The following is a 13,779-nucleotide window of genomic DNA, read 5'->3' as shown; positions in this document are numbered from 1 at the left end:
TCTCACTCTCATACACTCGTAAACACCAGTAACATGTCTTCTTATGTTTGTTGTTGTGGGCTGAGTAGATTGAATTTGTTTTACCTATCTCAGGCGCACACGCACACACACACACACACACACACACACACACACACACACACACACACACACACACACACACACACACACACACACACACACACACACACACACACACACACACACACATTAATCTTTGAGTAACTTTTGTTTTACTCAGTTGTGTTGAATTAAAACCGTTAATATGAGGAAGGTTTTTTTTTTCTGATGGGCCAACCCAGTGTGGATCACTGCTGCTTTGTCCCTCCTACCTCCTTACCTATGGACTTTACCTTAAGCCCTGGATGACATCACGGGGTTAAGGAAAGGTGTTAGGAGGCTTCCTAAAGGAGTTAGGAGGCTTCCTAAAGGAGTTAGTAAAGGTGTTAGGAGGCTTCCTAAAGGAGTTAGTGAAGGTGTTAGGAGGCTTCCTAAAGGAGTTAGGAGGCTTCCTAAAGGAGTTAGGAGGCTTCCTAAAGGAGTTAGTGAAGGTGTTAGGAGGCTTCCTAAAGGAGTTAGGAGGCTTCCTAAAGGAGTTAGGAGGCTTCCTAAAGGAGTTAGGAGGCTTCCTAAAGGAGTTAGTAAAGGTGTTAGGAGGCTAAAGGTGTTAGGAGGCTTCCTAAAGGTGTTAGGAAAGGTGTTAGGAGGCTTCCTAAAGGAGTTAGTGAAGGTGTTAGGAGGCTTCCTAAAGGAGTTAGTAAAGGTGTTAGGAGGCTTCCTAAAGGTGTTAGGAGGCTTCCTAAAGGTGTTAGGAGGCTTCCTAAAGGAGTTAGTAAAGGTGTTAGGAGGCTTCCTAAAGGTGTTAGGAGGCTTCCTAAAGGAGTTAGTGAAAGGTGTTAGGAGGCTTCCTAAAGGAGTTAGGAGGCTTCCTAAAGGAGTTAGGAGGCTTCCTAAAGGAGTTAGTGAAGGTGTTAGGAGGCTTCCTAAAGGAGTTAGGAGGCTTCCTAAAGGAGTTAGGAGGCTTCCTAAAGGAGTTAGTAAAGGTGTTAGGAGGCTTCCTAAAGGTGTTAGGAGGCTTCCTAAAGGAGTTAGTGAAGGTGTTAGGAGGCTTCCTAAAGGAGTTAGTGAAGGTGTTAGGAGGCTTCCTAAAGGAGTTAGTGAAGGTGTTAGGAGGCTTCCTAAAGGAGTTAGTGAAGGTGTTAGGAGGCTTCCTAAAGGTGTTAGGAAAGGTGTTAGGAGGCTTCCTAAAGGAGTTAGTGAAGGTGTTAGGAGGCTTCCTAAAGGAGTTAGGAGGCTTCCTAAAGGTGTTAGGAGGCTTCCTAAAGGAGTTAGTAAAGGTGTTAGGAGGCTTCCTAAAGGTGTTAGGAAAGGTGTTAGGAGGCTTCCTAAAGGAGTTAGTGAAGGTGTTAGGAGGCTTCCTAAAGGAGTTAGGAGGCTTCCTAAAGGTGTTAGGAGGCTTCCTAAAGGAGTTAGTAAAGGTGTTAGGAGGCTTCCTAAAGGTGTTAGGAGGCTTCCTAAAGGTGTTAGGAGGCTTCCTAAAGGTGTTAGGAGGCTTCCTAAAGGAGTTAGTAAAGGTGTTAGGAGGCTTCCTAAAGGTGTTAGGAGGCTTCCTAAAGGTGTTAGGAGGCTTCCTAAAGGAGTTAGTAAAGGTGTTAGGAGGCTTCCTAAAGGTGTTAGGAGGCTTCCTAAAGGTGTTAGGAGGCTTCCTAAAGGTGTTAGGAGGCTTCCTAAAGGAGTTAGTGAAAGGTGTTAGGAGGCTTCCTAAAGGTGTTAGGAGGCTTCCTAAAGGAGTTAGGAGGCTTCCTAAAGGAGTTAGTAAAGGTGTTAGGAGGCTTCCTAAAGGTGTTAGGAGGCTTCCTAAAGGTGTTAGTAAAGGTGTTAGGAGGCTTCCTAAAGGTGTTAGGAGGCTTCCTAAAGGAGTTAGTGAAAGGTGTTAGGGTTTGAAAGGCTGAGGATGACATCACTTTCCCTTAGTGATGTCATAATAATGCGACAGCGGTGAAAGTTACTGAAGTCTGAACTACAAGTTTCTGAAAATGAACTACAAAAAGTTCCTCTGGGTTCTAGATGATTTCAAGTGGTTCTAGGCAGATTATTGCTTTGGTAACTTACATGATCTGCTCCTTTTTCAGTCATCCTGAGTTTCCCTGAACGCTCCGATGAGCGGGTTCCTTTAAGGTTCTAAATGAAGCATCAGTGGTTCCTAGGCTAAAGGAGGTTCTAAAGGAAGCATCAGTGGTTCCTAGGCTAAAGGAGGTTCTAAAGGAAGCATCAGTGGTTCCTAGGCTAAAGGAGGTTCTAAAGGAAGCATCAGTGGTTCCTAGGCTAAAGGAGGTTCTAAAGGAAGCATCAGTGGTTCCTAGGCTAAAGGAGGTTCTAAAGGGAGCATCAGTGGTTCCTAGGCTAAAGGAGGTTCTAAAGGAAGCATCAGTGGTTCCTAGGCTAAAGGAGGTTCTAAAGGAAGCACTGACCCTCCTTTCCTTTGCTGAGTGAGAATTCAGACGGTCCTCATCATGGCCGCCACACAAACACTTCCGTGGTGAAGGAGAAAGACAGAGAAGGAGACAGGAGGGACAATTCGGACGTTCCCCCATACTTGTCCACACTTGTATTCTGGTGTACCCATGAAACATCATCAGTGGGGGACCAAGTACTGACCCAATTCTTAGGCCGTTTCTCACCGAGTACGCATGGATGTGTTCTTGCTCCGCCCACTTTATGGAGGCGCATTGACACCAGACCAGTCTGGGCTTGGGAAGACAAATTACTCATCATGCATTTGGCAAGAGATGCAGAGGAGAAGCACAGTTCCGATCACGCCTCATGACGAGTACACACTGGCATTCTAAGAATAGGAAAACAGCCACTGCCTATGCTCCTCAGTCTGCAGCTCCAGAGTCAGCTCCAGAGTCAGCTCCAGAGTCAGCAGAGTCAGCAGAGTCCGCTCCAGAGTCAGCTCCAGAGTCAGCTCCAGAGTCAGCTCCAGAGTCAGCAGAGTCCGCTCCAGAGTCAGCTCCAGAGTCAGCTCCAGAGTCAGCTCCAGAGTCAGCAGAGTCAGCTCCAGAGTCAGCTCCAGAGTCAGCAGAGTCAGCTCCAGAGTCAGCTCCAGAGTCAGCAGAGTCCGCTCCAGAGTCAGCTCCAGAGTCAGCTCCAGAGTCAGCTCCAGAGTCAGCTCCAGAGTCAGCAGAGTCAGCTCCAGAGTCAGCTCCAGAGTCAGCTCCAGAGTCAGCAGAGTCAGCTCCAGAGTCAGCTCCAGAGTCAGCTCCAGAGTCAGCAGAGTCCGCTCCAGAGTCAGCTCCAGAGTCAGCTCCAGAGTCAGCAGAGTCAGCTCCAGAGTCAGCTCCAGAGTCAGCTCCAGAGTCAGCAGAGTCCGCTCCAGAGTCCGCTCCAGAGTCCGCTCCAGAGTCAGCTCCAGAGTCAGCTCCAGAGTCAGCAGAGTCAGCTCCAGAGTCAGCAGAGTCCGCTCCAGAGTCAGCTCCAGAGTCAGCTCCAGAGTCAGCTCCAGAGTCAGCAGAGTCAGCTCCAGAGTCAGCTCCAGAGTCAGCGCCAGAGTCAGCGCCAGAGTCAGCGCCAGAGTCAGCAGAGTCATGGTGTCTCCAGAGACACCATGACTCTGCTCATTACAGTCCCTCCCTGCATTCTGCAACCTTTTTCACACATCTTATAAATAAATCAATCCTTAGTACCTTTGAGCAGAGTGTCTCTGCCATGACGAAGCTCTCAAACCGACTGAAGACACTCACATAGGGACTGAAACACTGTTAAACCGAAGGTTGGACATTTATCTGGAACTGGTTCAAACTCCTGGATCAGACATCACTGTGACCACACTGTTTAGTTGTTTGTTGCTATGACGACGCTGTTTAGTTGTTTGTTGCTATGACGATACTGTTTAGTTGTTTGTTGCTATGACGACGCTGTTTAGTTGTTTGTTGCTATGACGATACTGTTTAGTTGTTTGTTGCTATGACGACGCTGTTTAGTTGTTTGTTGCTATGACGATACTGTTTAGTTGTTTGTTGCTATGACGACGCTGTTTAGTTGTTTGTTGCTATGACGATACTGTTTAGTTGTTTGTTGCTATGACGACACTGTTTAGTTGTTTGTTGCTATGACGACGCTGTTTAGTTGTTTGTTGCTATGACGACACTGTTTAGTTGTTTGTTGCTATGACGATACTGTTTAGTTGTTTGTTGCTATGACGATACTGTTTAGTTGTTTGTTGCTATGACGACGCTGTTTAGTTGTTTGTTGCTATGACAACACTGTTAAGTTGTATGTTGCTATGACGATACTGTTTAGTTGTTTGTTGCTATGACAACACTAATTAGTTGTTTGTTGCTATAAAGACACTATTGTTTGTTGCTATGATGATACTGTTTAGTTGTTTGTTGCTATGACAACACTGTTTAGTTGTTTGTTGCTATGACAACACTGTTTAGTTGTTTGTTGCTATGATGACCGTGTTGATCTGTTGCTATGACGACTGTGTCTGTGAGCAGCTTTATTCAGTGTTTCCTGACCACATTAGAGATAAACACTGAGGTGTGATTCCAGGTGTGAGCGTTGAAAATGAATCTATCACAATTCTATCAGGAAAAGTACACAATTGTAGAAAGAGTACCTTTGTCAGTGTAATCTGGATACTGTGTGTTTGGTACCCTGGTGTAGCATGACACACAAAGTGACTGCAGGCAGCAGCACAGCTGCTGAACTTTTATTGGAAGCAAAATGAAGATATTGAAACATCCAGAACCCCTTTGACTGGTGCACCTGACATCCAGCACAGTGATGTCACACATGAGACTCCGCCCACAGCTCACACCTTCACAGTTCACTTGAAAGCTGTACAAGCCGTTTGATTGGCTGATTCACTCTGACGTGTCTTCAACATTCACCCGAGTTTCATAAAGTTTAAATAAAGTGTTGAATTTGTCTGAAGACACCCCACTGAAGACACCCCCCCTGAAGACACCCCCCCTGAAGACACCCCACTGAAGACACCCCCTGAAGACACCCCACTGAAGACACCCCCCCTGAAGACACCCCCTGAAGACACCCCACTGAAGACACCCCCCCTGAAGACACCCCCCTGAAGACACCCCCCCTGAAGACACACCCCCTGAAGACACCCCCCCTGAAGACACACCCCCTGAAGACGACACCTCCACCAAAGCTACACAACACTAACTTCTTCAACCCAATATTCATTTCTGCAGTGCAATAACAGAGTGAACGTTAAAGTATTCACGATGGAGTGCTCAGCTGATAGTGCTCAGCTGATAGTGCTCAGCTGATGGTGCTCAGCTGATGGTGCTCAGCTGATAGTGCTCAGCTGATAGTGCTCAGCTGATAGTGCCCACCATGCTACTAGGTGAGTAAGCAGCTGATTGGTTCAGATTGTCACACGTTGATCCCTGATTCACCTGAAGACATGTTGGATCAGAAAGTTTCAAATAAACCATCAATATATCAGAAATACAATGGAATACTCAGAAATACCCCGAATACCCAGGAGTGCACATCAGTCAATACTTTTCTAATCGTCTAAAGCGCCTGAGTCACACTGATACTGGGAGTGAGATGATTTAAAGTGCTGAGAGCAGCGGAGGACCAAGATTCTCATTATCGGACTGATGAGTGAATGGACAAGAAAAACAACAAGTACAACAAATACACACAAAACACTACAGGGGAAAAGAAAACAGAGCATTACAGAGGGTGAGACAGGTCCTGGAGAGGGTGAGATAGGTCCAGGAGAGGGTGAGACAGGTCCTGGAGAGGGTGAGACAGGTCCTGGAGAGGGTGAGACAGGTCCAGGAGAGGGTGAGACAGATCCTGGAGAGGGTGAGACAGGTCCTGGAGAGGGTGAGACAGGTCCAGGAGAGGGTGAGACAGGTCCTGGAGAGGGTGAGACAGGTCCAGGAGAGGGTGAGACAGGTCCTGGAGAGGGTGAGATAGGTCCAGGAGAGGGTGAGACAGGTCCAGGAGAGGGTGAGACAGGTCCTGGAGAGGGTGAGATAGGTCCAGGAGAGGGTGAGACAGGTCCTGGAGAGGGTGAGACAGGTCCTGGAGAGGGTGAGACAGGTCCTGGAGAGGCCAATCGCTTCTCTGTGATTGGTCAGCTGGTTTACTGGGCCCCCCGCTGCTCAGCTCTGCTCTGTGATTGGTCAGCTGGTTTACTGGGCCCCCCGCTGCTCAGCTCTGCTCTGTGATTGGTCAGCCTCCTGATTGTCGGACGTGTTGGTGGTTGGAGGTTTTATTGCTCGTAGCTTTCAGTGTCACAGTGTTTGCCTCCAAGCATCTTTAAATATTTAAAACAAAAATAGTTTGATGAGGCTACAAGCGCTAACACGCTAATTGTTGCAACGATTGGAAGACTTTTTGACATGACCTTCATCCCTACCATCATCATCACCAGTTCCCAGCATGCCTTTCGCATCTCCTATTTCCCCGCTGACCTCTGACCCTGAGATTAATGTTGCTATGACAACCAACCCACAAACACAACATGCTGAGAACATAATGCTGGGTGTGTGTGTGTGTGTGTGTGTGTGTGTGTGTGTGTGTGTGTGTGTGTGTGTGTGTCAGTGCTCGTTGGGCATGTGCCTGATGGTGTGGAAGATCCAGTCCATTTTGGTGCTCCAGCCTCCATGATGAGCATCATTCATCTGTTTGGTGAAATACTCCAGCGCCTCCTGCTGGCTCTTCTCTGAAGTACAGAGTAAACAGACAGGTGAGCGATGGATGGGCAGCGAGATGTCAGAGATAGACAGGTGGGAGGGACAGGTGTCTCACCCAGGGCGAGGGTCTTCCTCAGGTAGGCGATGTCATCGAAGCTCTGCAGCTCCGGCATCCCGCAGCCCAGCAGGAGGGAGAAGAGGTTGATGAAGAGGCTGGCGTGCTGCCGGATGGCCAGGTAGGCTTTATAACACATCTCCTGGAACCTGCAGACAGACAGGCAGACAGGCAGGTAGGCTTTATAACACATCTCCTGGAACCTGCAGACAGACAGGCAGACAGACAGGCAGGTAGGCTTTATAACACATCTCCTGGAACCTGCAGACAGACAGGCAGACAGACAGGCAGGTAGGCTTTATAACACATCTCCTGGAACCTGCAGACAGACAGGCAGACAGACAGGCAGGTAGGCTTTATAACACATCTCCTGGAACCTGCAGACAGACAGGCAGACAGACAGGCAGGTAGGCTTTATAACACATCTCCTGGAACCTGCAGACAGACAGGCAGACAGTCAGACAGTCAGACAGACAGGCAGACAGACAGACAGGCAGGTAGGCTTTATAACACATCTCCTGGAACCTGCAGACAGACAGACAGACAGACAGACAGGCAGGTAGGCTTTATAACACATCTCCTGGAACCTGCAGACAGACAGGCAGACAGACAGACAGACAGGCAGGTAGGCTTTATAACACATCTCCTGGAACCTGCAGACAGACAGGCAGACAGTCAGACAGTCGGACAGACAGGCAGACAGACAGACAGGCAGACAGACAGACAGACAGACAGACAGACAGACAGACAGGCAGACAGGCAGACAGTCAGACAGGCAGACAGTCAGACAGTCAGACAGACAGACAGACAGACAGACAGACAGACAGACAGACAGGCAGACAGGCAGACCTGTCGAACTCCTTGGTCTTGGTGGACTCCTGGACTCCTTTGCTGATGACAATGAGGAAGTCCTGCGTGAGAACAAATGGAACTCGTTCCCTCTTGTAACCAAACTTCTTCTTTTTATGGTCCAAGAAGTGACCGAAGTCGATGTGGAACAGCTGAGGACGAAGAGGAGGAGGAGGAGTCAGAGGAGGAGGAGGAGTCAGAGGAGGAGGAGGAGGAGGAGGAGGAGTCAGAGGAGGAGGAGGAGGAGGAGGAGGAGGAGGAGGAGGAGGAGGAGGAGGAGGAGGAGGAGGAGGAGTCAGAGGAGGAGTCAGAGGAGGAGGAGGAGTCAGAGGAGGAGGAGGAGGAGGAGGAGTCAGAGGAGGAGGAGGAGGAGGAGGAGGAGTCAGTGGAGGAGGAGGAGGAGGAGTCAGAGGAGGAGGTGGAGGAGGAGGAGGAGGAGGAGGAGGAGGAGGAGGAGGAGTCAGAGGAGGAGGAGGAGTCAGAGGAGGAGTCAGAGGAGGAGGAGGAGTCAGAGGAGGAGGAGTCAGAGGAGGAGGAGGAGTCAGAGGAGGAGGAGGAGTCAGTGGAGGAGGAGGAGTCAGAGGAGGAGGTGGAGGAGGAGGAGTCAGAGGAGGAGGAGGAGGAGGAGGAGTCAGTGGAGGAGGAGGAGGAGGAGGAGGAGGTGGAGGAGGAGGAGTCAGTGGAGGAGGTGGAGGAGGAGTCAGAGGAGGAGGTGGAGGAGTCAGAGGAGGAGGAGGAGTCAGTGGAGGAGGAGGAGGAGGAGGAGTCAGAGGAGGAGGTGGAGGAGGAGGAGTCAGTGGAGGAGGTGGAGTCAGAGGAGGAGGAGGAGGTGGAGGAGGAGGAGTCAGAGGAGGAGGTGGAGTCAGAGGAGGAGGAGGAGTCAGAGGAGGAGGAGGAGTCAGTGGAGGAGGAGTCAGAGGAGGAGGAGTCAGTGGAGGAGGAGGAGGAGTCAGAGGAGGAGGTGGAGGAGTCAGAGGAGGAGGTGGAGGAGTCAGAGGAGGAGGAGTCAGTGGAGGAGGAGGAGGAGTCAGAGGAGGAGGAGTCAGTGGAGGAGGAGGAGTCAGTGGAGGAGGAGGAGGAGGTGGAGGAGTCAGTGGAGGAGGAGGAGTCAGTGGAGGAGGAGGAGGAGTCAGAGGAGGAGGTGGAGGAGGAGGAGGAGTCAGTGGATGTGGAGGAGGAGGAGGAGTCAGAGGAGGAGGTGGAGGAGGAGGAGTCAGTGGAGGAGGAGGAGGAGTCAGAGGAGGAGGTGGCGGAGGAGGAGTCAGTGGAGGAGGTGGAGGAGGAGGAGGAGGAGGAGTCAGAGGAGGAGGAGGAGGAGGAGGAGGAGGAGGAGGATTCAGAGGAGGAGGAGGATTCAGAGGATTCAGAGGAGGAGGAGGAGGAGTCAGAGGAGGAGGAGGAGTCAGAGGAGGAGGAGTCAGTGGAGGAGGAGGAGGAGGAGGAGGAGTCAGTGGAGGAGGAGGAGTCAGTGGAGGAGGAGTCAGTGGAGGAGGAGGAGGAGGAGTCAGAGGAGGAGGTGGAGGAGGAGGAGTCAGTGGAGGAGGAGGAGTCAGTGGAGGAGGAGGTGGAGGAGGAGGAGTCAGAGGAGGAGGAGGAGTCAGAGGAGGAGGAGGAGGAGTCAGTGGAGGAGGAGGAGTCAGTGGAGGAGGAGGAGTCAGAGGAGGAGGAGGAGGAGTCTCACCTGTCCATTCTCCTTCACCATGATGTTGGAGTTGTGTCGGTCTCCGATTCCCAGAATGAACGTGGCGACACAGTAACCTGCACACGACCGCGTGAACAGGTCGATGGCTCGGTCATACCTGAAAGACAGACAGGTCATACAGACAAACAGGGAGGCAGACAGACAGGCAGACAGACAGACAGACAGGCAGACAGACAGACAGGTCATACAGACAAACAGGGAGGCAGACAGACAGGCAGACAGACAGACAGACAGACAGACAGACAGGCAGACAGACAGGCAGACAGACAGACAGACAGGCAGACAGACAGGCAGACAGACAGACAAACAGGTGAACAGGGACTGACAGGTGAACAGGCACTCACGACTCGCCGCGGTTCTTGTCTTTGATCCAGTGGTGCAGAGTGTTGGAGTTGAACTGCAGCGCCCCCTTCAGGCCTCCTTTACACTGAATCTGCATGATGGTGAAACTGTTCTTCACCACCTCAATGAGCCCGACGCAGTCCCCGATGGACAGACAGCCATACGGCAGCATCCTGACACACACACACACACACACACACACACACACACACACACACACACACACACACACACACACACACACACACACACACACACACACACACACACACACACACACACACACACACACACACACACACACACACACACACACACACAGTCAGTCTCTCTCTCTCTCTCTCTCGCTCGCTCTCAAAAAAACACACACACACAATGGAATGTGTGGTTCTGACCGGAGGTCCAGTCCCTGGTTCTGCCAGATGTTCTCCATGATCTTGATGATCTGCAGCGTCAGCATGTCCTGACGTAGATCTGGAACGAACCGGAACACGATTTTAACTATCACATTAACTCCTACATTAACTACTACGTTAACTCCTATATTAACCACCACGTTAACTCCTATATTAACCACCACGTTAACCACCACGTTAACTACTATATTAACCACCACGTTAACTCCTATATTAACCACCACGTTAACTCCTATATTAACCACCACATTAACTACTACATTAACCACCACATTAACTCCTACATTAACCACCACATTAACTACTAAATTAACCACCAAGTTAACTCCTATATTAACCACCACATTAACTCCTACATTAACCACCACATTAACTCCTACATTAACCACCACATTAACTACGACATTAACCACCACATTAACTCCTACATTAACCACCACATTAACTACTAAATTAACCACCAAGTTAACTCCTATATTAACCACCACGTTAACTCCTATATTAACCACCACGTTAACTACTATATTAACCACCACGTTAACTCCTACATTAACTACTACATTAACCACCACGTTAACTCCTACATTAACCACCACATTTACTACTACTTTAACCACCACATTAACTACTACTTTAACCACCACGTTAACTCCTACATTAACCACCACATTAACTACTACTTTAACCACCACGTTAACTCCTATATTAACCACCACGTTAACCACCACGTTAACTACTATATTAACCACCACGTTAACTCCTACATTAACCACCACATTAACTACTACTTTAACCACCACGTTAACTCCTATATTAACCACCACGTTAACTCCTATATTAACCACCACGTTAACTACTATATTAACCACCACGTTAACCACCACATTAACTACTACATTAACTACTACGTTAACTCCTATATTAACCACCACGTTAACTCCTATATTAACCACCACGTTAACTCCTATATTAACCACCAAGTTAACTCCTATATTAACCACCACGTTAACTCCTATATTAACCACCAAGTTAACTCCTATATTAACCACCACGTTAACTCCTATATTAACCACCACGTTAACTACTATATTAACCACCAAGTTAACTACTACATTAACCACCACGTTAACTACTACATTAACCACCACGTTAACTACTACATTAACCACCACGTTAACTCCTACATTAACCACCACGTTAACTACTACATTAACCACCACGTTAACTACTACTTTAACCACCACGTTAACTCCTACATTAACCACCACATTAACTATTACATTAACCACCACGTTAACTACTACATTAACCACCACGTTAACTCCTACATTAACCACCACATTAACTATTACATTAACCACCACGTTAACTCCTACATTAACTACTACGTTAACTCCTACATTAACCACCACGTTAACTCCTACATTAACTACCACGTTAACTCCTACATTAACCACCACGTTAACTCCTACATTAACCACCACATTAACTACTACATTAACCACCACGTTAACTACTACATTAACCACCACGTTAACTCCTACATTAACCACCACATTTACTACTACTTTAACCACCACATTAACTACTACTTTAACCACCACGTTAACTCCTACATTAACCACCACATTAACTACTACTTTAACCACCACGTTAACTCCTATATTAACCACCACGTTAACCACCACGTTAACTACTATATTAACCACCACGTTAACTCCTACATTAACCACCACATTAACTACTACTTTAACCACCACGTTAACTCCTATATTAACCACCACGTTAACTCCTATATTAACCACCACGTTAACTACTATATTAACCACCACGTTAACCACCACATTAACTACTACATTAACTACTACGTTAACTCCTATATTAACCACCAAGTTAACTCCTATATTAACCACCACGTTAACTCCTATATTAACCACCAAGTTAACTCCTATATTAACCACCACGTTAACTCCTATATTAACCACCAAGTTAACTCCTATATTAACCACCACGTTAACTCCTATATTAACCACCACGTTAACTACTATATTAACCACCAAGTTAACTACTACATTAACCACCACGTTAACTACTACATTAACCACCACGTTAACTACTACATTAACCACCACGTTAACTCCTACATTAACCACCACGTTAACTACTACATTAACCACCACGTTAACTATTACATTAACCACCACGTTAACTACTACATTAACCACCACGTTAACTCCTACATTAACCACCACATTAACTATTACATTAACCACCACGTTAACTCCTACATTAACTACTACGTTAACTCCTACATTAACCACCACGTTAACTCCTACATTAACTACCACGTTAACTCCTACATTAACCACCACGTTAACTCCTACATTAACCACCACATTAACTACTACATTAACCACCACGTTAACTACTACATTAACCACCACGTTAACTCCTACATTAACTACCACGTTAACTACTACATTAACCACCACGTTAACTCCTACATTAACCACCACATTAACTACGACATTAACCACCACGTTAACTCCTACATTAACTACTACGTTAACTACTACATTAACCACCACGTTAACTCCTACATTAACCACCACATTAACTCCTACATTAACGACCACATTAACTCCTACATTAACCACCACATTAACTACTAAATTAACCACCACGTTAACTCCTACATTAACTACTACGTTAACTACTACATTAACCACCACGTTAACTCCTACATTAACCACCACATTAACTACTAAATTAACCACCACATTAACTTCTACATTAACTACTACATTAACCACCAGGTTAACTCCTCCTACATTAACTACTACATTAACCACCACGTTAACTCCTACATTAACTACTACGTTAACTACTACATTAACCACCACGTTAACTCCTACATTAACTACTACGTTAACTACTACATTAACCACTACGTTAACTCCTACATTAACCACCACATTAACTACTACATTAACCACCACGTTAACTCCTACATTATCCACCACGTTAACTACTAAATTAACCACCACGTTAACTCCTACATTAACCACCACGTTAACTCCTACATTAACCACCACGTTAACTACTACATTAACCACCACGTTAACTCCTACATTAACCACCACGTTAACTACTACATTAACCACCACATTAACTCCTACATTAACCACCACGTTAACTTCTACATTAACTACTACGTTAACTACTACATTAACCACCACGTTAACTACTACATTAACCACCACGTTAACTACTACATTAAACACCACGTTAACTCCTACATTAACCACCACATTAACTACTACATTAACCACTACGTTAACTCCTACATTAACCACCACATTAACTACTACATTAACCACCACGTTAACTCCTACATTAACTACTACGTTAACTACTACATTAACCACCACGTTAACTCCTACATTAACCACCACATTAACTACTACATTAACCACCACGTTAACTCCTACATTAACCACCACGTTAACTCCTACATTAACTACTACATTAACCACCACGTTAACTCCTACATTAACCACCACGTTAACTACTACATTAACCACCACGTTAACTCCTACATTAACTACTACATTAACCACCACGTTAACTCCTACATTAACCACCACGTTAACTACTAAATTAACCACCACG

General features: G+C 47.0%; 1 protein-coding gene across 1 annotated transcript in view; it reads right to left on the bottom strand.

Moving 5' to 3' along the window:
- Positions 1 to 4,686: 4,686 nt before the first annotated feature.
- LOC308128453 (phosphatidylinositol 4,5-bisphosphate 3-kinase catalytic subunit alpha isoform) overlaps positions 4,687 to 13,779 on the bottom strand; it is a 41,840-nt gene continuing 32,747 nt past the window's right edge. Inside the window, exons 23-28 of the mRNA XM_080494141.1 lie at positions 10,087 to 10,165; positions 9,694 to 9,864; positions 9,329 to 9,446; positions 7,648 to 7,799; positions 6,799 to 6,947; positions 4,687 to 6,712 (exon numbers count right to left, since the gene is read on the bottom strand). Of these exons, the coding sequence (XP_080350267.1) occupies positions 6,588 to 6,712; positions 6,799 to 6,947; positions 7,648 to 7,799; positions 9,329 to 9,446; positions 9,694 to 9,864; positions 10,087 to 10,165 (794 nt within the window). The 3' untranslated portion in view covers positions 4,687 to 6,587. The remainder of the gene's footprint in view (positions 6,713 to 6,798; positions 6,948 to 7,647; positions 7,800 to 9,328; positions 9,447 to 9,693; positions 9,865 to 10,086; positions 10,166 to 13,779) is intronic.

This window comes from Lipophrys pholis (genome assembly GCF_963383615.2).
Source record: "Lipophrys pholis genome assembly, contig: SCAFFOLD_92, whole genome shotgun sequence".
In the NCBI taxonomy this organism is placed as follows: Eukaryota; Metazoa; Chordata; class Actinopteri; order Blenniiformes; family Blenniidae; genus Lipophrys; species Lipophrys pholis.
The sequence above is the reverse complement of the archived record's forward strand: the minus strand, read 5'-3'. Positions and strand labels throughout refer to the sequence as shown.